General features: G+C 33.0%; 1 protein-coding gene and 1 long non-coding RNA gene across 3 annotated transcripts in view; one reads left to right on the top strand and one right to left on the bottom strand.

The window, feature by feature from the left end:
- Positions 1 to 22,070, bottom strand: part of LOC148630246 (von Willebrand factor D and EGF domain-containing protein-like) — a 46,413-nt gene that overhangs the window by 5,711 nt on the left and 18,632 nt on the right. For both annotated transcript variants that reach the window (XM_088564176.1, XM_088564172.1), the window contains exons 7-14: positions 20,577 to 20,969; positions 16,015 to 16,164; positions 4,771 to 4,986; positions 4,314 to 4,522; positions 2,907 to 3,222; positions 2,228 to 2,377; positions 1,182 to 1,368; positions 749 to 933 (exon numbers count right to left, since the gene is read on the bottom strand). In XM_088564176.1, the coding sequence (XP_088420302.1) occupies positions 749 to 933; positions 1,182 to 1,368; positions 2,228 to 2,377; positions 2,907 to 3,222; positions 4,314 to 4,522; positions 4,771 to 4,986; positions 16,015 to 16,164; positions 20,577 to 20,969 (1,806 nt within the window). The remainder of the gene's footprint in view (positions 1 to 748; positions 934 to 1,181; positions 1,369 to 2,227; positions 2,378 to 2,906; positions 3,223 to 4,313; positions 4,523 to 4,770; positions 4,987 to 16,014; positions 16,165 to 20,576; positions 20,970 to 22,070) is intronic.
- On the top strand, positions 10,398 to 12,393 carry LOC148630247 (uncharacterized). The gene is made up of 3 exons (XR_015919200.1): positions 10,398 to 11,093; positions 11,484 to 11,547; positions 11,954 to 12,393. It is a non-coding gene; the product is annotated as an uncharacterized LOC148630247 (long non-coding RNA).

The following is a 22,070-nucleotide window of genomic DNA, read 5'->3' as shown; positions in this document are numbered from 1 at the left end:
ACTCACAAGCAAGTAACGATGCCTACTGTTTGTACATTTAACATGATGTCACGTGGGAAACACGAAGTCGACGTGTTGATGAAAATATTTAAACTACATTTCTTAGTTTACTTGAAGGGTGCAAGAAGGCAACATGGTGTCCAGACGGCGATGCATTGAACAGTGATTTATTCGATGCAGTGATCAAAGGCAGTATTTGACTACCCTATGGTTTAGATAACATACCACTAATTCAACCAATGAGTGTTTAGAAAGTACGCACGAAAGCTCTACACAAATTCAATACATTTGTGTTTTATCATTATGGGAAAAGTGCAAATGTAAAAGTGAATCTGTCTTTTCCCAGCTCATATTCTTTCTATTTTATAAAATGATATGTCACTGTAACTCGCTGAGTTTAATTTTTATGCATATGATGATCCTCTTCATTTGAGCTTATTAACTACTTCTTAGAGATGTTGTTGCACCTAACATAGGTTTTTCATACGTTTTAAAAAACATATTAAAAACATATGTTCCCCATGTTTTTCATAAATATATGTTAAGGACCGCCACTAAAACATACGGAACATCAGTACTAACAAATCAATTAACAATCATATGGTAGTTGTATGTCTTCCGTAGGAGTTCATTCCTAAGAAAAGCATGGTAATAACATATGAAAACATATGTATTTTTGCCTTTATATGGGATCTGAGCTTTTGTTAATGCATGTATTATAATGCTTCCAAGTCTAGTATTGACTTACAATGAAATGTTTAATTTGACAATAAATTATGTCAATTAAAAATTCCCCAAAAATGTTGGTTTTCCTGCAGGAACGTAACCTTGTGTTACATTGTCCGTCTTCTGGAATAGTTAATTGTATCGGACCATTTGACAGTGGAGTGGAGCATTCTGGTCCTATGAATCCCATATTACAGATGCATGCAGCTGAAATACAATGTAAAACAAATTTACCTCCTATATATTCCCTAAGTAGGAAGCTGTGATTTGGGCTTACATAGTATCTGATTTAGTTGGGATTGTTACATGTACTAGGTTTAACAAGTTCTTTTCTGTAAACACGAATAAAGAAACAAAAACAAATAATATTGGATGTTTCAACTTTATGAATTTTCATACAGTTGTGATTTACATGTATGTTCTTACATTCTTACATTCTTACATTCTTTACTTACTTCTGTTACAATATCCATTTTTACTACAGTTTTGTGAGCAGAGTAAGTTTTCTATTTCCTCTAAGATACTTCCTCTATCATCTTCTGTTTTGTTGATCCAAAGTGACTCATTACGTGAAATTTCCAGCTGACATTCAGATTGTATGAGCATGAGGGTATACTTTAGTAGATCCGACGTTCCAGCTGTCTACAGTTCAAGACTTAAGAGTTAGAATGCGATAATGTTTTTTTAAAAGAATTGTAAAGCGTAGCATTCCAAAATCAAGCACTGAATCAATTTTAAACAGAGGAAGTCGTTTCCATTGGGAAACTTTTCGTTACCGTTGATCTGGCATTTTTTGTTAAAGTTATTTTGACAAGCTCGACGCAGCTGCGGTCGTTCGTTTCATCTCTATCAGCTGCAGACAAGCCTTTCAAAATTATCGGACATTCTTCAAATCTTCGTTTGACAATCGGATAACGTCGCGTAAAATCATTCACCTTTTTCCCGACATTGCAAGATTCTTGCAAAGATTTTCTAAGAGTGCTAGCTGCAGCGTGTAGAATTCGAACGTCAGACGCTGTTTCAAAGAACTTGTTATAATTTTGAATTGTATTTGATATTTGAAAAGTATTTATTACTGTGCTAAAAATATTTGATAAAAACGCAAAACATTTCAAAAAATATAAAGCGTTTATGCAAGACGGTTAATAGAGTGAAAAATATTTACATACACGGTTTAATCAATAAAATCAATAATAATCAAGATATTTTTATTTGAATAAACAAGTAAAAACGTTTGACTTAGAGATCATGAATTACACGTATGTATGTATGTATGTATGTATGTATGAATGTATGTATGTATGTATGTATGTATGTATATATGTATGTATGTATGCTGCAGTGTACTTTAACTCTTCGTTCAATACGTGTAGGCGCATGTTATTAAATACACAGAGTACTGAAAATTACATGCTTGTTTCAAAATTAAATACTACATGTAGTATACATTTTACAGGAGTGCACTATTTCTCAATTATCACTATATTGTCACCAATGATACCTTTATATCCTCAATACATGATTCTATATAATCCTCCTCCTGAATATTGGCATGGGCTTTACATAGTTCTAAGGCTGGCATGTCTCTAATACCCTTAATACAGGTCTGTCTAGCCGTTGTCTCGTCCCATCCATTTCTCCAAACAGATTCCTGTAAAGCATTGCCAATAGTAATTTAGTTATCATCATCATGACTGATATAAAGTTATTTAAGTTAGTAACTAATATACAAATATCTTATCTTGTATAAAGAACATGGTTCGATTAAAGTAGAATAAACTACGGAGTTTTTTTTATACAAAACAATATATTCAGTTACTTTCTTATAATTTAATATTTTGGCAAAAACTATGCACCACAAATAATACAGTTTGTACACTGCTGCACCAATTTTATACGCAGATATGTTTCCAAATCTGCTGAATTATGACCAGGGTAATTCTTTAAGTCAACTAAGAATATAATATAAGAAAAAATAAGCGACATTTTTCAAACAGGCATGTAAGATTAATATATATACACAGACTCACTGATTTAATTAACAATTATATAAAACACAGACAAAAAAAATGTTGAATTTATAACATGTTATATCGAGTTTGATCTAACAAAGGCGAATAGGACTCTGGGCAGAACTCGTATGGCGAACGATATTCTACTTAATCTGCCAAAATGTTTACCGGTGGCAAATAATTAGGGTCGAAGTTTGGGTCATAGGTCAATGGTGTGTCTTCAATAATGTCATCAGTGTCCTCTGCGTCTCTTGTTTGTCTTTCTCTGTGACACACATTATGAAGCGTTTGAGCAAGAGGAGTCCTGGTGTTTTTACATTGTATCACAGGCGCAGTCAAGTTGCAATGAACGTCAACAAATTCTGCTATATCATCATTTGGACCAGCTTCTGCTGCACACAGACAGTACTCTTTTAGGAATGGATCTTCTTGTGGAAACTTCGGTAAGGGTGAAAACAATTCTTCATCTGATCCTTGTGGAACTCTATAAAACATTGATAATCAAGAAGGCTTAACATTTAAAATCGATCCATCTCGTTTTTCTATCAAACAACTAGAAATCTATATCATTCACTTGTTGTAACATTGTTGGCACAGTTTTGAGATATGATTACACACATACAGGCTCATTAAGTGCAATCATGTTTAAGTAGTTGTTTGGCAGCATACAAGCCTATGTACGACACTAGGACTTGCATGCAATATACATGTTTGAAGCATATGTAATACTCTATGGTCGCAGTTTTCCAGAATGGAAGAAAGATTTTCTATTTATTCAAAAAAACGAATTATTTTGCAAAGAGCAATGTTCATAACCCGTGGCATTGATCTAGATATTTTATACGTCACATTTTTGTATAGAGGATATATTAGGCTATAAATATTGCCTAGAAATATCAACTTTGTTGTTATAAAATAACAGTTTTTATAACATAGTAATATATATTTATAATTTTATATATATTTTTGTGGCATTAGTTCATTATAATAACGCCATAATGATGCCACAATTACGTCATTTAACAAAAAACTGCTGAGAATTTACAGTTTTGTTATTTTTTCGGACGTATTCACATTAAGAAAACTTTGTTCACACCCAAGAAACAACTTTTATTTTTACATATAATAAACTATGTATTAATTAATGTATTCACTAAATATTACGTCATTTCTTTCGTGTGGACCTCATTTGCTTGCCAAAAACATGACACGAACCTTGACGAAAAATTACAAAATTGGCAGTTACTGAATTTTGGTAAACTTAAGGAATTCGTTTGTGTTTTTAATGCAAGAAATATCAGAAATCTTTGTATTTTTTTCATTTCTGGTGTATTAAAATCTCCAAATTCAAACTTAAATCTGTCACCACTTAATGATTAATTTTCAGTACGCTAATGGGAGCCTTTATTGCCCCTTCTCCTTTGATACAGTTTGTATTAAGTCAAATCATTTAAGAAATAATTATTGCAAAATAAGCAGACCAAATAATGGATTTGCTCAATTTGTCTTTACTTCTAACTTGCCGTTTACTGTAAAATAACTGTACAAACAAAAACAAGACCAATATACACAAACCTCCATGACCTGACATAATCTTCGGAGGATGAAGTCGTCGTATTTGAACCTCTAGGTATTAAGTCGTCTGAAGTATCTCTTGTTTTGCTGATGTACCCACACAAGCCTTCGCTCTGTTCAATATCAAGTAGCGATGGTTTAAGGATAATGACAGGATTCCATTGACGGTGTGCGTAGAAAGAGATTTCTGTTCCTATTGGTAAGATAACCTAGAAAATATTCACTTGACCAATGAACGATGAAATATAATTACTTATGGCTATGTCTTTACGAATAATAAACAACAAATATTTGGGAAACAAAACTGTTCAGGTTCATGTAAATTCAGGATTGAAGTGATGGAACGGTACTTTATAAAGCAAATTGAAATAGCAGTACATGCTAAAATGTAGCAGTCGGTTCAAGTAGTTTATTTTGAATGAATGGAAATGTTCAATAATAAACAAGAAAGTATCACCTTATATCTATTATTAGGCAGTTGCTCTATCACCATGTGTTTGTTGTCACATACTGAGTAAGTTATACTGGGATAATGTCTCCCAGAAGCGTAAATCTCTGATGATACAACATCGCATGCACGGACAACGAACAAGGAGTTGTGGCTTCTGACAGCAACACCACATATACAAGTTAATCTAGCATTCCATGAACATGCTGTTGTCAATATGTGAACCTTAAAAAAGTATATGACTATTTTGACTAACGAAATAAATGTTTGTGAGCTAAGTAAAGAGAACAAGAAAATTAAAAAAAAAGACGAAACAATACCGAATTATCTGGTATGTATTGTAAAATTTAACAAGAATGGATGTGGTGAATATGTATTATATAAAAGTTGAATTTATAAATCTCAATTACTTATTTGTAACTACGATCGACCTACCAAATTATACCACCGCTCGCTCGGCGACAAGCTATCGAGAAACTAATTCGGTTAAAAATTAATCCATTCAGAGTTTAGGAACGGAAGTGTAAAGCTTTTGTTGTATACCGTACAAATGTGTTCAACACATGTATATTTTGTACTCTCATGTCAATTTTTGGAATATCTCATAACTGAAATCTGCAGCAATTACATTTCAATTTTGTGATGTAAAACCATGGAAATAAATTATTTATTCCACCACTTTACCTATTTCCACAAAGCGGTTTTTTGTATGGATTGTATCCATTTTTTTATTTATTACTCCTTATTTTAAATACATATTTGCAAGTGAACACTCTCCAGCTTTCATGAAGTTTGAATTTTGCTCACACACCTATGTTTTTATGACTGTACTCTGTATATTTTGACTATTGTAAACTGTATGTTGTGATTAATTCCACTGCACACTGTATGCTTTTTTATCAAACAGACATGAATTACAATATAAGCCGCTTTTTATTGAAAAATTGACAGATAAATTGCAACTGTTCTATAATAGTTGCTATTCAAACACAAATGTATTCAATTCAAGTGTTACTGTATAATATGATATATCTTCCAGGTATACTATGTGAATACATGTACGCGTGTGCTTATTAAAGTAAAGTAAATAAGTTATCAACTTTGAAAACTATTTGGCGTTCTACTCCAGCCTCGTTTATCTATTGAATAATTTGCAAATAATACATACTATGCTAAAGGCATAAATTAACCTCTGAAATAATTCCTTTTATTAACCAGTTGTGTATGATAAAAAATGCCCATTCAATACATTATGTCAAGAATTAACTAAACAAAAACGAAACTGGACCAATATGGAAATACAGCTCTAATACAGAGAAGCAGGCTCAATATAGAATAAAGGAAACATATCCTATATGGATAAACAGACCCAATCCGAACACTCCGTCAGGCTCAATATATATATTCTACTTCCGGTATGTAACAGAATACTATAGTTGAATTTTAAAGTTGTCGTTTATATAAAGAGTTTGGTGAAAACTTAATATTCATTCATTCATATTATATATCAGTTAACTACTAGTAGTCCTTTGTTTGTTCAATTGTGTAACGTATAAATCCCTTCTGAAAACAGAAATAAAGAAAATGATCATACGCTACACAAACAAATGACTTCTAGCAGTTAACTGACACGCAAGCTCCAGACCAGTTGGTATATAGAAATAGTTATGTCCTCATCTTATGTAAAATCAATCTCAATTCTTCCCAAACCACGGTACATCGTAAGTCATACAATAAGGACACAACCCATGTCGTGTAGAGCATTGTGTTTTAATTTAATGTGTAAAGATCCTATGACCGAATCATGTTAATATCAAAAATGCTATCTTTAAAGATTTGATAATAATTTCAAATCTGTATCCAATACGAATGAGCTTATTTAACGGTTAAGTCAACATATTTGGGTGAGTATTGCGATTTCCGTATTTGTGAAGAAATTTACCATAAAGATATCAAATGTCAAATGATGGTGAAGTCACCATCTAAAAGCGGATAGTAACAATGGAGAATGAAAAATCATCCCATTTATCGTAGATTGTAGTATTAAGTTTTCCATTATTGATATGAGTACTAAGATGAAGAAACGGACATTCGTTATTATCAATATTTGCCCATTCAAAGAAAGCGCTATAGGATATAAATCTTAATTATAAACACTGAAGTTGTCGTTGGTAAGAGCCAAAATATCATCCAAATATCTGAAGGTGTTGGAAAGGTCTTTATTTAGGAGATCGAGTGTTGTAAACAAATCAATAGAATTTTAATTAACGTAGTATATATATTTTTCGTTACTAAAATATAAAAGTACAGTAATTTTTGTAGTAAGTGCATGTAAACACCTACCGCGTGGTTGTTTGGAAAAAAAAAACTTTAAAGTGTATGATGGAAATCTGCTGTTCTAGTATAGAACTGAACAAAAAACTAAAATAAAATGCTTCGTACGGTGCAGATTGATACGATCGCAGTGGTCGGCCCTGAACAGTTGGCGCAAGTATGGTTTTATACAATTCAGAGTTTGGATTGTAAGTAAATGTTTGATACAGAACAAGATCGCTATATAAATTGAAACTGTTAGAAAACTTCAAAATTTCCGTTTAAACAATTCCTCAATTTTACTATTTCTATAACTAAAAAAATAAATAAACAAGAAATTGCACGATGTCGTGCTAAGAATATCCCCACTCAACCTGAAAGGAAGGTACTAAGGCGGTCGGTGAACAGGAAGTAGAGGAACCTGAAAAGAGCAGATATGGTACAAGTAATAAAAAGCAATGTACATATAGCAAATATTTAAGCATTCTCTCATATAGAAGCTGAGAAATCTGTTAAGAAAGTTCCATTATGTACCGCCTGAAAAATTAAAAGACGGGCTAATGCCACCCTGCACTTTCCCCTGGATCCACCTTCAAAAATCTACCTAGTAATAAAAAGAGAATAATAAATGTAAGTCCCCAACAAAGTATTACATTGAACTTTTCTTATTTATATAAATTTGTTAGTTACTCGGCTGGTTGTAGAAATTGAAAAAAAAATATCAAGTTTCTCACCACATAGCATACAATAATCATATTATTATAATACTTTTACATTTAAAAAAAAGAACTGTATTTAATGTGTTACAATATGCCCACCTTACTTCACCTCAAAAGATAGACATGTTTAAAATAAATAAACAGTTAGTATACATCTATATTGAGTAAGACATAAACAGAGAACAACTTGCGTGTTCTGCAATTCCAACAAAGTATTTTTTACCTTATCTCATGAACGCATTTAATATAATTAACACACACTATTGATGCAGATTTGAACACTAATAATCATTGTCGTCCTCTTACTGTATGGCACTTTGCGGTATAATTTCAAGTTTAAGTCACAACCTCCAATTCATTTCCAACTCTCTTTTTGTGGAATGACACATTGTGGTTAAATTCAAGAGATTCATACACATTTACTTTAGTTATTGTCCTAACACAAAAAAATAATCATATTCTGGCCCTTTTATGGTCTCTTGTTCCAAAAAAGTTCATGTCATAATCCCAAACCTTTCTTTGGTAGTATGGTACCTTGTCGTACATTATCAAAGAGATCCATTCACTTAAGGTTAATGTTAAGTTATTGTCCAGATAATATGAAAAAGAATTGTTCGTGGTCCCTTTTTGCCCCCTAATTCCTAAATCGTTCAAGTCACAATCTCCAGTGTTCAATTTACTCTAGTTATCGTCCGTGTATCACGAAAAAACCTGTTTGGCCACCTTATTCCTTAACGGTTCAAGTCACAAGACAAAAAATTACACCAGATTCCCTGTTGTGCTATAGCACTTACGGTATAATTTCATAAAGATCTATACATATATACTAAAGTTATTGAGTGGAGGTAGAAATGTCTACGGAAGACGACGACGATGACAGCACGATACCATTATACGAGTGCAAATTTTTTGCGGTCGTATTAAAATGTCAGCAAGCTCATAAAGAGAGTAATTAGTCATTGACTGATATACTATTTTCTACCACTGTTTTTTATTTGTACAATTTATGTAAGTTTCTTCAACAAAGTTTTGGAAGAAAAGACAGCATGTCATATTTTGCCAGAGTTTCGATCAAATTATAAGTTAAAGATGTTTCAGTATAGCCCTACACAACCTTCCGAAAAAGTGCGGTTCAAGTTCATCAATAAGGTTACTGATGCATGATTCTTGTGGAGATGGTTTATCAAAGCATAAGGCAAATCGAGTGAAGGAACGTTGTGTCTGTTTTAGCATTTCATATTCGGTGTTCTTTAGTTTGCCTTAAGTTTCACAGGTTGTATTAGTTATTTCTTCGAGTTTCTACCAATGCTGCCTAGCAAGTTCCGACATAAGATACTTCGTCACACACTGTTATTAGTTTATCGCCAAAGTCAAAGAAAAATTTATTCTTTTTCAAGTAATTTTTCAGGATGAATAGAAAAAGTTACTTTTTGACGCGTTGTATTTGAGTCTCCATTTAGTTGAATATTGAAGTAAAATGTTGAAGAGTGAGTTAGTCCACTGTTTGTTCCACTTAACAAAGTAGTCTCATCCGCGAGAAAAACGCGAGGAATATGAAAATTTTCAATAAGAAGGTCGTATTTTAATTGCCAGAGTCGTTGTATGTTTTTGATGAAAAGATAACTATACCGACACCTTTTTCAATTCGGAATTCACGACTTACAAAATACGATGGATCAAACGTGTTGTTGTTTTGTACCAAGTGTCCTCCAGATTTTCCCCCTTATTCATATTTCGTTTTTTTTTTCTTTCCATTTTTCCAATTACTATCGAATGCCGTCTCATTGTCTTAAAATACGGCATACACTGGTTAGTTACGCCCGTTGTAAAAGTTTATAGATTATATTGCTGGGATAGAACCGTGTTCAACAACACAAAACTGAAGTGGTGTGGTTTGACTTTCTGACTGCTCTATAGATTATTGAATTCGATTAATAACTACCGTTTCTAATATAAGTCAAGGTTATTGCGCGGTAGCCATTTGGAACATTTCTGTCTTTGTCGTTTTCTTTATACAAAGTAATGATTGTTCCTTGTTTGAAAGAAGCCGGAACATATTCAGTCTGAAGGATCATATTAAATAGCTTACAAATATAGTTAAGAGGTCTTTTCCACCGTAAAAATTAAATATTCATTCAAGATCGGGGAGTGCTATTAAATTCACTACAAAAAAACCTGCGGGTTGTCTGCTGGATATCTAATTTTGTCTATTATGCACTTTACGAAAACCAGTTTATAAACAGAAATTTGATGTAATATTCCCCAATCATAAACGCGGTTACTTGTATACGGGAATGGTTCTTTGTATGATGTTCTTTATGCGTAGTGGCGACAATTAGGTAAAATGATAGCAGCCGGAAAGTTAAGAAATAGTCAATTTATCATTCTAACATTTATTCATTAATTAGAAAATAGCAGTATAAATGTGCATAACAAGATAATGCATGGTAACTTTATACCGTTCCTATAGGAGAGTTCTCCGTGATGTGATTTGGTTTTGGTTGGCAAAAAATCCATTGAGTGGCTTTGGGCATCAACTTTAAATCATCATAACTGTTTCCCTTTTTAAGATAATTGAAACAAATTTTGTTCCCTATACTGCCAATAAAACTCTTTACATTGAAATAGAGGTTTACATATAAATATCATTTCAAATTTGTTTTTCAAGTAATAGAGTCATAAATTCACATACAAAATATGAATTCTTTTATCTAAGTGTAACATTTTTCAGAACCAAAATTGGATTTAAATTAACAAAGCTATCAAGCTTTGAAAATTGGGATTTTAATCATGAAAGTGTTAATTGTTTATTTTGGATGTTTTATTTGCCAATCAATTTTACACTTAATGATATGCAAATTAGTGAATATGACATCACTAATAAGATTGGCGAACTCTCCTATACAAAACAATTGCTTTTGTAATTTAAAAGGAATTGCAATTGTAGCAGAGTGTTTATTTGATAATGTTAAATAAACATTTATTGTTTTATGAAATAAATATGAATTGACATGAAATAAAATTAAAATATTAACATTCCCTTGTAGCGTAAATTTTGGTTAAAAGGATTCATTCCTTTATTCTTGTACATGTACTTGTAAATTTGCATATGTACTAGGGTTACAGAGTTTTGGTAGTGTTTGATTGGTTCTTGAGTGAGTTCATACTTTTCGCGGTTGATTTTGTATTCATGAGTTTAGGTAATTTTGTCTTTGGGTTTAGAGCTGGACAGACGCTCATAACATTTCCATGCAGTCTTGTTCGTGTATTCTCAGTAAACCCTGACCTTCGACAGAAGAGGTAAGTTGCACTATTCTTTTCTATTCCATTTTCACAATTAACGATGTAATTAACAAGATAAAATTAAAGCACATTTTCTTGGCTAAACCTCTTAGCTACGGCATGTTCGATTCCTAATGCCTGTGTGACCGATTTTTATGAGTGTGATAGGGACAATCCAAGCCACGATAAAGGTTAATTATTATTTCATAATTACCAGTAAACAAGATTTTATATTCCATAATCCAGTTTGGCGCGTAAATATTTTTTACAAGTATTGTATCAAGTTACGTACGATATTTTCAGATACTGGTTATGATGGCTAGTAATTGTCAATTCTACATTATTTGTATTTTATCACAAATACACACAAAATGTAGAATATATACTTACAATTGTTTTTGTTTTTAGGGTATTGAAAAGATTACCATAAAACTGGTGTCATGTAAACCGGATGTATTTCAATCCACAATTGGTAGGTTCTTTTATATTGCTTGTAGATTATCGTATATAGAATTTCATAATGGAGTTATCTCCGTTATTTATACATGTATAAGGTCATGAGTACATAGCACATGAATCTAGATAAGTACATTACGGACTATTCTCAAATAGATATACGTAAAGTGTATACCTGCGATAATGATATTTTTATATTCCAACTCCATATTTACACCGTGTTGAAAGTGTAACTTTTAAGTTAAAAGAAAGCGTTGGATTTAATTAATATACATGTAGCTATACTATTAAGCACTAATGAAGTAGTTCATATTATAAATAACATGTATGCGTAGATTGTGATATTATTTCATACTGAGTTCTTATGTTTGTAGTTTGAAGTTAGATCATAATTCACTAAATTGTATTATTTGTGGTTACAGATTTATTAGCATCTGTTAATTGAAATCGAACTCTAATTTGGAAGTATACAAGTCGCCCTCTAACTGGATTAATACTCCCGTAGCCTGTTGAAACCTGTACATTGGGGACTAATATGGATATACGATTGATATTGGACACTATTTTTATGGTGGAGAGACTAGGCAGCTTGCTGCCATTTCAAAACACCAACTCAAAACCACAATAAGTACTATTTCTTTTGTTAACAACACAATGGCAAAATATAACAGCAAATTTACTTATACACAGATTCCTGAAAATATGCGCAACCCAATATGGTAATTCAACACCTCATTATCCATGTGGTTACTTTAGATCTCAGAAAGTTTTATAAATAAACTGCAAGCTGCTTAGAAATTGTTTTGACCGACAGACAGGGTGATACCTATATATCTGTATGAATATGTTATAAGATGCACATGTGTGAAATCGTTATAGAACTATCGTGAAAGGTCGAACTAGAACGGTTTTATTGCCAGGCAAATAATCATGTCCAGCCGATGTGCATCTTATAAACTTATATCGCTTTGTTCCCAATATAAAAGAACGAATCGATGGTTTCATGATAGCGTCTATATCATCTTGAGTCAATAGTTCACGATATCAACTGGAAGATATATCTGCCATACAAATAAAGATAAATAAATCTATAATGCCCCTTATGAAATAGAAACCGCGTATTTTTGACATTGTCTTATTCTATATGTATTCAAAAAAAGTAATAATTATGTGTGAAAAACTGTGATCGAGCAAGTCAATTATACTCTCTTGGAACACTCCAACATCCCAGAAACCAAATAAGTGGGTAACAATGGAATTGTGTGATAAATGTGAAAGTTTCATTAAAATTTATTCACCGGTTTTAGAGGACTTGGGAATAGCAAGTGAACCCCCTTAATTGAGTAATGGCATATACTTTATGTTTCGCATCAAGAAACGAAAAAACAAATCACTCAGTTGGAAACTTGAAATAAGAGGTGCACAACGGCATCATGTGATAAAGATTTGTTTGAAATTCCATTCTGTCATTTTAAAGGAGCTAGGTACAGAAGATGACCCTCTTAGGTCGACCAAAGACAATGTCCATGGTTTGCATTAGGTAGCCACAAAAGTCATTCATGCAGACAAACAATTAAGATAAGAAATGCACAATTAATAACATCATGGCATAGAAGTGTAGTACAACAACTATGAGGTGCAATGACTTGTACAACAACTCGAACCGGTCTAACACTTCTGAGTACGTGGAGTATGTATCATATAAAAAGTATGTATGTACAACTCCCTAATCAATAGGAGAGTGACCTAACTTGTAAAAGTCAAATGTACTGCAAAAAATGCAAACTTGGTTTCATGGACTATCTCAAGTTGTGAATACTTGTTGTAATTCTTAACAACTACAACACAAAAATTCAGCAGGTTAAAATAAAAATCCTGCACTTCAAATATATATACATGTACATGACATCAGTGAGCCAGTTTTCTTTGGGAAGTTTATACTTGTTAAAAATAAGATATGGCCCAGGAGCCATCCCTACTTTCATAGATTTTACACTATTTAACCTCCTCCGTAAACATAGGGCCATCAAGTATCGGATTTTGATTACTGCGATCTGATTAGAAAAGTAATTTTACAGAAGCAGAAATGTCCGTTTTGTTGTCAAACCAATTGTCCGAATCAGTTTCTTCTGCGAAAAGATCATGGAAATAATCACCCCGAAGTTCGGAAATATTGACGTTGTATGAAGTAGTTTGTGACACCGTTAACCAGTTCCGGTAAAGGTGAATTTTTGCGTTTCATTTTTCTAACACGCTTGAAAAGATGTTCTCTGTAAATTTCTACTTGCCTTTTGTATTTCCCCATAACTTCTGTGAGGTTCAGATAAATTATATTTGAAATCTGAGCAAACTTTTACCAACAAAAAGTCGTTTCAGATACGTTTAATCAATGAGTTAATCTTATAATGTTTTGTTCTAAATGTATATAATGTATATAATTAACAAAATCATTGAAATATCTGCATTTTGTACTGTAACAGTTGTTTTCAATATCAACATTAAAGTCACCTCCTATGACTGTTGTTTTTTTTTACAACATACAGTACACCCAAAATACTACAAACGTCATCAATTTAACTCAAGTAAATATCTAAATATATAAGGAGAATAGGTATGGTGTATATGTTTAAGAGACAACAACCCCACCGGGATGAAAATGTCAGCCCGAGAACACCTATTGGTCTTCAAAGAACGACGAGGAAACCCTCATACCACAGGACAGGCTGCAGCTACCCCCAAAACATCATTATACACAGATACAGCAAAATAGTTGCTAATATATACTCAAGAAACATAAAAATAAACTTAAGCTGAAAACAAAGACATACAGAGGCTAGAAATTCCTGATTTGGGATAGGCGCGAGAAATGCGGCGGGGCTAAAGTACTTTGGCGTAAAATCTGGCCATTGTAGAAAAAATATTACACTACTGAACACACCTAAAGATCAGTTTAAAAAAGTCACAACCTCTGGTTACAACGGAATTAAGAAATAACACAAACGTACGAACTAAGGACCACTAGTAGTTAACTGACATGCAAGCTCAAGACCAGTCTAAACTTAAAAAAGAAGTTATGTCCCCATCGCATATAAAATAAATCCCAATTCTTCTATTACGGGGTTGAAAATTACGGTACATGATAAATCATACAATAAAGATACAACTCATGTCATGCAAAAAACAAACTGTTTTTAAATATAGTGTTTTAATTTCTGTGTAAAGACCTACGAGCGAATCAATGTCAATACCAAAACAATGCTATCCATAACGGTTTGATAACAATATCGTAACTATATCCCTTATGAATGAGCCTTTCAAGGTTTTTTTTTCCCGAGCCTTCCGTGCTTTGTGTAGAATATTACCGTGAAGCAAAGGGTGAGAGATGCCCGTACGTAATAATCCTTTACAAGCCCATATGTTTTTGTTCAGAGTGAGGTCCATGTATCGGTTGAAAATATTTGTGAATAGGGAATGAAAAATCCTCCATTTTATCGTAAACTTAAATTTACCATTATCGATATGTGAATTGAAATTAAGAAACGGATATTATTTATTATCAATATTTGCTTTATTCAAAGACAGTTCTACAGGATATACATCTATAGTATAAATATTGAAGTCATCGTTGTTTAGAGCCAAAATATCGTCCAAATATCTATCCAAAGGTGTAATCAATTTTTTTTTTACTAAATATTTGGAAGGATCTTTATTTATTCTAGGCTTAAGTATGATTTGTGGACAGTAGTAATACGCACACACATATTAACTCTAAGACTCATTTGAAGTTAATTTAAATCCTATTTTTTTATCACTAGCGATACCTAGCTCATTTACAGTAATACCTAGAGATCTTTCAACAGGAATCGCCGTTCCACCTAACCCTTTACATAATCTTTGACTAACAGTTCAAAAACAACAAATAGTTTCAAATTTATCATCAAATCTTTTTTATAGAACGAGACATTTGATTCATTCAACCAATGCCCTTTTGATAAACAAACATTACACTATCTAACAAAGATTAAAAATATATTGACTAAAATCCCTCAAGCGGTTCGGGAAGTGCTGATCTTACAAGAAATACACACAGACAGGATGAGTCCTAGGGGTACAAATTGTCAACTGTAAGAAGGAAGAATTGTCAAAAATTGCATGGCAAAATTTTAACAGTATGACTGATCCACATTTGAAAAGATGCATACTTCCAGAAACATTCCACAAAATTGCGATGCATTTGAGAATTGAATAGTATAAATATTGGCTATGCATTTACTAGAGGGGATACAAAATACCAGAAACCTCTTTGGAATGATTTTTCTTGGCCCAAACCGAACCCGCCGAAAATTGTTTTCAGAATACATTCGTTGACATTTTTTAAAATTTTTTTTAGGGAGGGGGGGGGGCTAAAATCGCAACTATTTGAAGTAATAAATCTTAAAGAAATATTTTGTGCACGAGAATGTATTTTAAGAATTTGGTTTACCCAATATGGATATCTTTTGTGCCTGTAAAATATGAATTCGCCTGCTCCATGATAACTGAATAATCTTCCATCTGCAGTTCTGTAGGTAGGGTCGTTCCACGCTCTACATACTCTCGATGTTAACGAAGAGTCTTGATCGGATACGTAGACCTATTAATGAATAATAAAGAAAGTGGTGCAATTTGTTTAGCCGAATGTAGTGTTGATGGTCTAATTTAATTTTGAAATATTGTTATTAGTAAGAACAAATTTATAAGAATGTCCCTTCAGGAGACAAATACATCTAGTACTGCAAGAATTGTTGCCATAATAACTGTTATGACGTCAACCAGATTAGATACGTTTTGTAACTTTTGACAAGAATTTTCTTTTCAATTATGGACACGGTATTCCACCTAAACACTTCCTTAAATGACTTTATAAATGTAAAAATGTCTGAACCAAACAGGTACTTTTAAAGGGGTTGAAACACGTTATGGTTTAACTCTGAACGATGAAACAACGTTTTCTGTTGGTCTACCATTTTAACGTTAAACACAAAGGTTAATCAACGTTGAATATTGGTTGATTTGTTAAACGTTGAAATTGCAACGTTAAATCATCTTTGAATATTGGTTTATCTGTATTTTGTGACATTTACCTTTGATGTATTCAGAGCGATAAATATATTTATTTGCAGTTCGCCCAGTAATTTCTAAAATGGGTTTATAAATAGATAGATTGTAGATTGGGTATATAAAGGAACTGCGCAAGATTTTACATTTGTCGAAGTTAGGGCGGTGACCACACGACTACTACATACACGTTTGTAGACAAATTTATTTTTTGGGGGAATTTAATGCATTTTTAATAACTATGATTCGTTGAATAAATCAGTTTTCAAGGTGCAGATGGATACACCATAACGATCCACGAATTCATGATGACGACCATAAAACTTCTGTAGTGATGACTTCAATCTTGCAGCAACATAACCCTGTTTCAGAAGCCTATTTGTTAGAGTTCTAGCGCGATACAAAAAGTCTGCGTGGTTTCGGCAAGCTCTGGCATAACGTATTAGTTGTGATATGAACACTCAATACGCAGGTGCTGAAGGGATGTTGTCACAGATGAAAGGAAAGTTGACAATTTTGAATGAAAAGTCATCACGTTTGTCGTAAAGTTTGGTTTTCCTTTACAATCGATTTCTTAGTGTAAGTCAAGATATGAGGCTGACTTTACAGTGTCTGTAGTATCCTTTATCTCAAGTTCTTTGGGGTAGATGCGATGTATCAAATCCCCGAACTTAGGATTGTTTAAAGATAATACGTCATCTTTATAGCGGAAACTGAGATTAAAGGATCTAGCTAAACGATATTCTTTCTTGGGATCAGATCAGCTATAAAGTCAGTCTCATAAGAGTGAAGGAAAAGGAAAACAAGTAAAGGAGCACATTTTTTTCCATTTTAATGCCGACCGTTAGTTGAAAAACACGTCCACCACACTGGACAAATATGTTGTCAATTAAAAATTCCAGCATTTTGAAAACATCTCCCTCTGTATATTTGGAAGATGATTTGGACTTATTTCTTACAAAGTATGAGGAATCTCTACCAAGAACTATATATTTGTATCTAGGTGTACCATCTTTTTTTGGAAAACAACGATGTATAATGTTTTTAAGTCGGGATTTTAACTGAGTATGGGGAATAGAAGTATGCAGTGTTGAAAAATCATAGGTTTTAATGCTATTATATTCAGATAATAGCCTTGAACTGATTGTCTCCAAAAGATCTTTTAATTTTTTTAGAATCCACATTGAATTAATACCACTACGGGAATAACAAGTATCGTGGTAGGACTGTAGACCCTCTTTGACAGTTGTGAGTATATAAGTTAAAAGTTTTGAAAGAGGTTTGGTAGTACATTTTGCAGAGCCAGCTATGAAACGTTGTTTGTATGGATTCTTGTGGAGTTCATGAATCCAGTACATAGACGGTAAATCACAATCATCGTCCTTGGTAGAGAGACCAAAAGAGGATAGCACAGATTTATGTTTTCCACAATCTCTTCTTTGGAGAGTGTGGTAGCAGTATAGGTCTTATCTCTGCTATTATTTTTTACGTCTATCTCTGATAATAAACATTGGATGTAAAAGGTTTTGCAGACAAAAACAATGTTGTTTTGGGCTTTGTCTGGCGGTACGACAACATATTTGTCATGTGTAGTAGACAATGTTTTTGCTATATCGGAGTCTTTGAAAACCGATGTAGCCTTGGCACTCATTGACCTACTTAAAACTTTCATTCGTTTCAAAATTAAAGACCTCACGGCCTTTAACCATTCTGACAGAGAATCAATGTCTTCTTGTTCTCGTTTTATCCATTTTCTTGCGTAGTTCTTGACGGCATCCATAAGAACTTTAAAGTTATAATTCCAATTTGTGGAGCGTGGTCCACGGTACTTGGGACCTTTTGGAAGGATATTACGCAGAGATTCGTTTTCGATGATTGTTAAATCAATGATGAAAAAGTGTAACGTCACAGTGGAGTTAAATGGCGTCGGCTAAGCTCGACAAAATAGATCGCTTGAAAGCATTCTTTTTTTTGTACTTTTTAAAATACAAAACAACGAAAATGAAATGTTACACTTAAATTACCGGTAAACAGAATATTAGGCAATGGTTTTTGATACTAGATTTCTCATGAGAATCCCGGGTTCGACCTGAGATACCCGTGATAAAGTCAGTATCAAAAGCAAATTGCCTAATAATATGTATTTAATTGTCCAACGTTGCAATTGCAACGATGAGGCAACGTTGTATATCGGTTGACTTGTTCAACGTTGAAATAGTAACGTTGAATTAACTTTGAGTTTAGGTTGATATTTTCAACATTGAATTAACTATGTTGAATCAACATTGAATTTAGGTGAGAATTTTAACGTTGAATTAGCAACGTTGATTCAACGTTGAATTCAAGTTACAAATACAATAAGAACTAGGGTTGATGCTGCCGACGTTGAATCAACGTTAGATTAAGCCTTATGTTTCAATGTTGAATGTGCAATGTTGAATCAATGGTGTTTCATAGTTGATATCTCAATGTCGCACTTGCTACGTAGATATATTTCAAATGAAACATTAAACCTACAGTGTATTTTTGAACAGCATAGTCCAATGCTGAATCCATGTAACTCTTAACCCGATATGCCAATTGTTCTTACAAATATAAAATATATTTCCAATTGATTTTAGTGTTAATTTGAATCGTTGATATTTGTGCTGTTCTTGTTATTTCGTTCAAATAAAGTTATATTCTAATTACTCAATTCAACAATTCATAATAACTGATATGGCTGATTGGTTAAACCAAATATAATGTATAGTGTATTGTTTCTGAAATTTTCTTGATCCCAATAAGAAACAGATGTGGTCTTATTATTTATCTGATGAAGAAAATGCAGAATGTTTGTATTACTATAATTAAGATCAAATAATCATAAGAAATAGACAGTTTTTTTGTATCACATGTATTGCTTTGTTTATTAAGTCCTATAAAATTATTTGTTTTTAGTTTTTATTCCTTTTCCCCAAGGTATCTAGTTATGGACAGATATTCAAAAGAAGCAGTCTACATCCTGAACAAACATCAAAAGCAACATTTTTTAAAAATAAATTTACGTGTAAACAATGTTGATAGCTCAACGTTGAACACTGTTGAACACTGTTGAACACAATAAAATAGCCAACTCTATAATCAGCAGAAATTGAAAGTGGCTTTGAATGAAAAGAGTTCTGTAAAAATGACTCAAGATGGGCTTTATCGATTACCAAAAACTTCTCCCTTCAACTTTCATTTGAATTGTCTAGTCAACACCATTTTTGTAAAATATTAATTAAGGAGACGGACTTTGTATAAGCTATGCTGTTTCCAAAGCCTTGTCTAATTACCATTATGTTTTGTAATTGATTGTAATCAAACTATTTCTGAATAAAATATGTTTAAAGAGTAATCAAGGGAACTAAGGTGATTTACACCATTTTATTTGGCTACTCTGGTTTTCTTTGATAGTTTTAAGTTGTTTCGACAATTAAATACCAGGTAAACATTGACCCCTATACAGTAACCTCGACACCTCATGGTATTGCATTTCAATTAAATATAACGAAAAAGATTAATTTCGTTTGTTAATTAGCTGTACGTCGGGAAAGCTATAGTTAACTAGAAATTTAACTCGAAATCGAACTGTAAATCGTACAAGATGATCAGTCACACCATATAGAGGCTACCAACTGTTCCAAGAGCAGGCTATTTTCATGACAAGGCTGCAAAAATTTATCTTTTTATGTTTATTTCATTGAAAAAAAAATAATTCAATGATAATTTGTACTGCCTGTTTTGATAGTTTTATTGTTGATTTTCAAAAAGATAAAACTGTTCCTTGAAAGTCGTCTATGATTTTATGCATCGACGCTTAAAAAAATAGGAATTTGTGGTTTGCTATCACGAGATACATAATAACGTTGAAAAACCAGTTTAAATGGTAAAGTAATGTCTCATATTGCTTTAGTGCGTACTTACCTGAATATCTGGTATAACTACTGTATTCCAAACACCCGATAGGTCAGTAGAACTGTCTAAATCTGTAGTAAGTCTAATATGCCCAGTTCTGTCGTCTAAATTGTAAACATTGTCAACATAACCAGTGACATTCAGATACAACTTCTCTCTCCAGTTATCGGTTGACAAAGTCAGGCCACAGTCTTGCGTTTCAAAAGCTAACGATTCTGCCTTAATAGCATTTGTACAAGTTTGTGACGGCGTACCTTGATACTTAGGCTGGGCTATCTTAAGTGTTCGGGTGCACTGCCTTCTGATAAGATCTATAGAACCAATACATCCCACGGGAACTGTTGATGTAAAGGGAATACTTTTCTCTTCTCCCTCTAAAATATTGTATACTCTACCGTCTAGCTGTAACAATATAAGAACCCATTAACATTTTCCTAAAACAGAAGACGAAATGATAATTTACATCACTGGTACACCAGAAAAGACGGTACACCTAGGTACACATATGCAGTTCTTGGTAGAGATTCCTTATACTTTGTAAAAAAAAAACGATTCCAAAATCATCTTCCAAATATACAGAAGAAGTTTTCAAAATGCTGGAATTTGTTATCGACAACATATTTGTCCAGTGTGGTAGATGCGGTTTTCAACAAACGGTCGGCATTCCAATGAGAAACAGTTGTGCTCTACTTCTTTCTATTCCTTCACTCTTATGAGGCTGACTTTATAGCTGATCTGACCCAAAAAAGGAACATCGTTTAGCTAGATCCTTTAATCTCAGTTTCTGGTATATAGATGACGTATCATCGTTAAACAATCCAAGTTTCGGGTATTTTATATATCACATCTACCCAAAAGAACCTGAGATAAAGGATATTACAGACACTGTGACGTCAGCAACATATCTTAGCCTGCACCTAGAAATCGATAGTAAAGGAAAACTATTGACCAAACTGTACGACAAACGTGATGACTTTTTATTCCGTATTGTCAAGTTTCCTTATATCTGTGGCAACATCCCTTGAGCACCTGCGTATGGAGTTTACATATCACAACTCGTTTGTTATGCCAGAGCTTGCTGTAACTACGCAGACTTCTTGCACCACGCAAGACTTGTTACAATTAGCTTCTGGAACAGTGCTATGTTGCTACAAGATTGAAGTCATAACTACAGAAATTTAATGGTCGTCATCATAAACTCGTGGATCGTTACGGTGTATTCATCTGCACAAAAAAAAACTGATTTGTTCAACGTGTCATTGTTTTCCTTTCTTTTTTCGTCTACGCCGGACTTTTTATCAGTAACTCGGTAGATGTTTCTAGAAAAATAGAGGACGCTTACCCTACCGGTGCACCTGGTCTTTGTTCCCAGTTTCTAGTGGAGCGAGTTTTAAGCGAGATTACCGATATAACCTTGGTTCCTATGGTTACTCTTTCATTTATTTTTCTTACTTTGGACATATTATTTTGGTTATTTTATGTTCTTTGTTTTGTGTGTTTGTT

Source organism: Perna viridis, chromosome 1, assembly GCF_037379345.1.
Source record: "Perna viridis isolate PV_CMFRI_1.1 ecotype Kerala chromosome 1, ASM3737934v1, whole genome shotgun sequence".
Lineage (NCBI taxonomy): Eukaryota > Metazoa > Mollusca > Bivalvia > Mytilida > Mytilidae > Perna > Perna viridis.
This window is presented reverse-complemented; position numbering and strand designations above follow the sequence as displayed.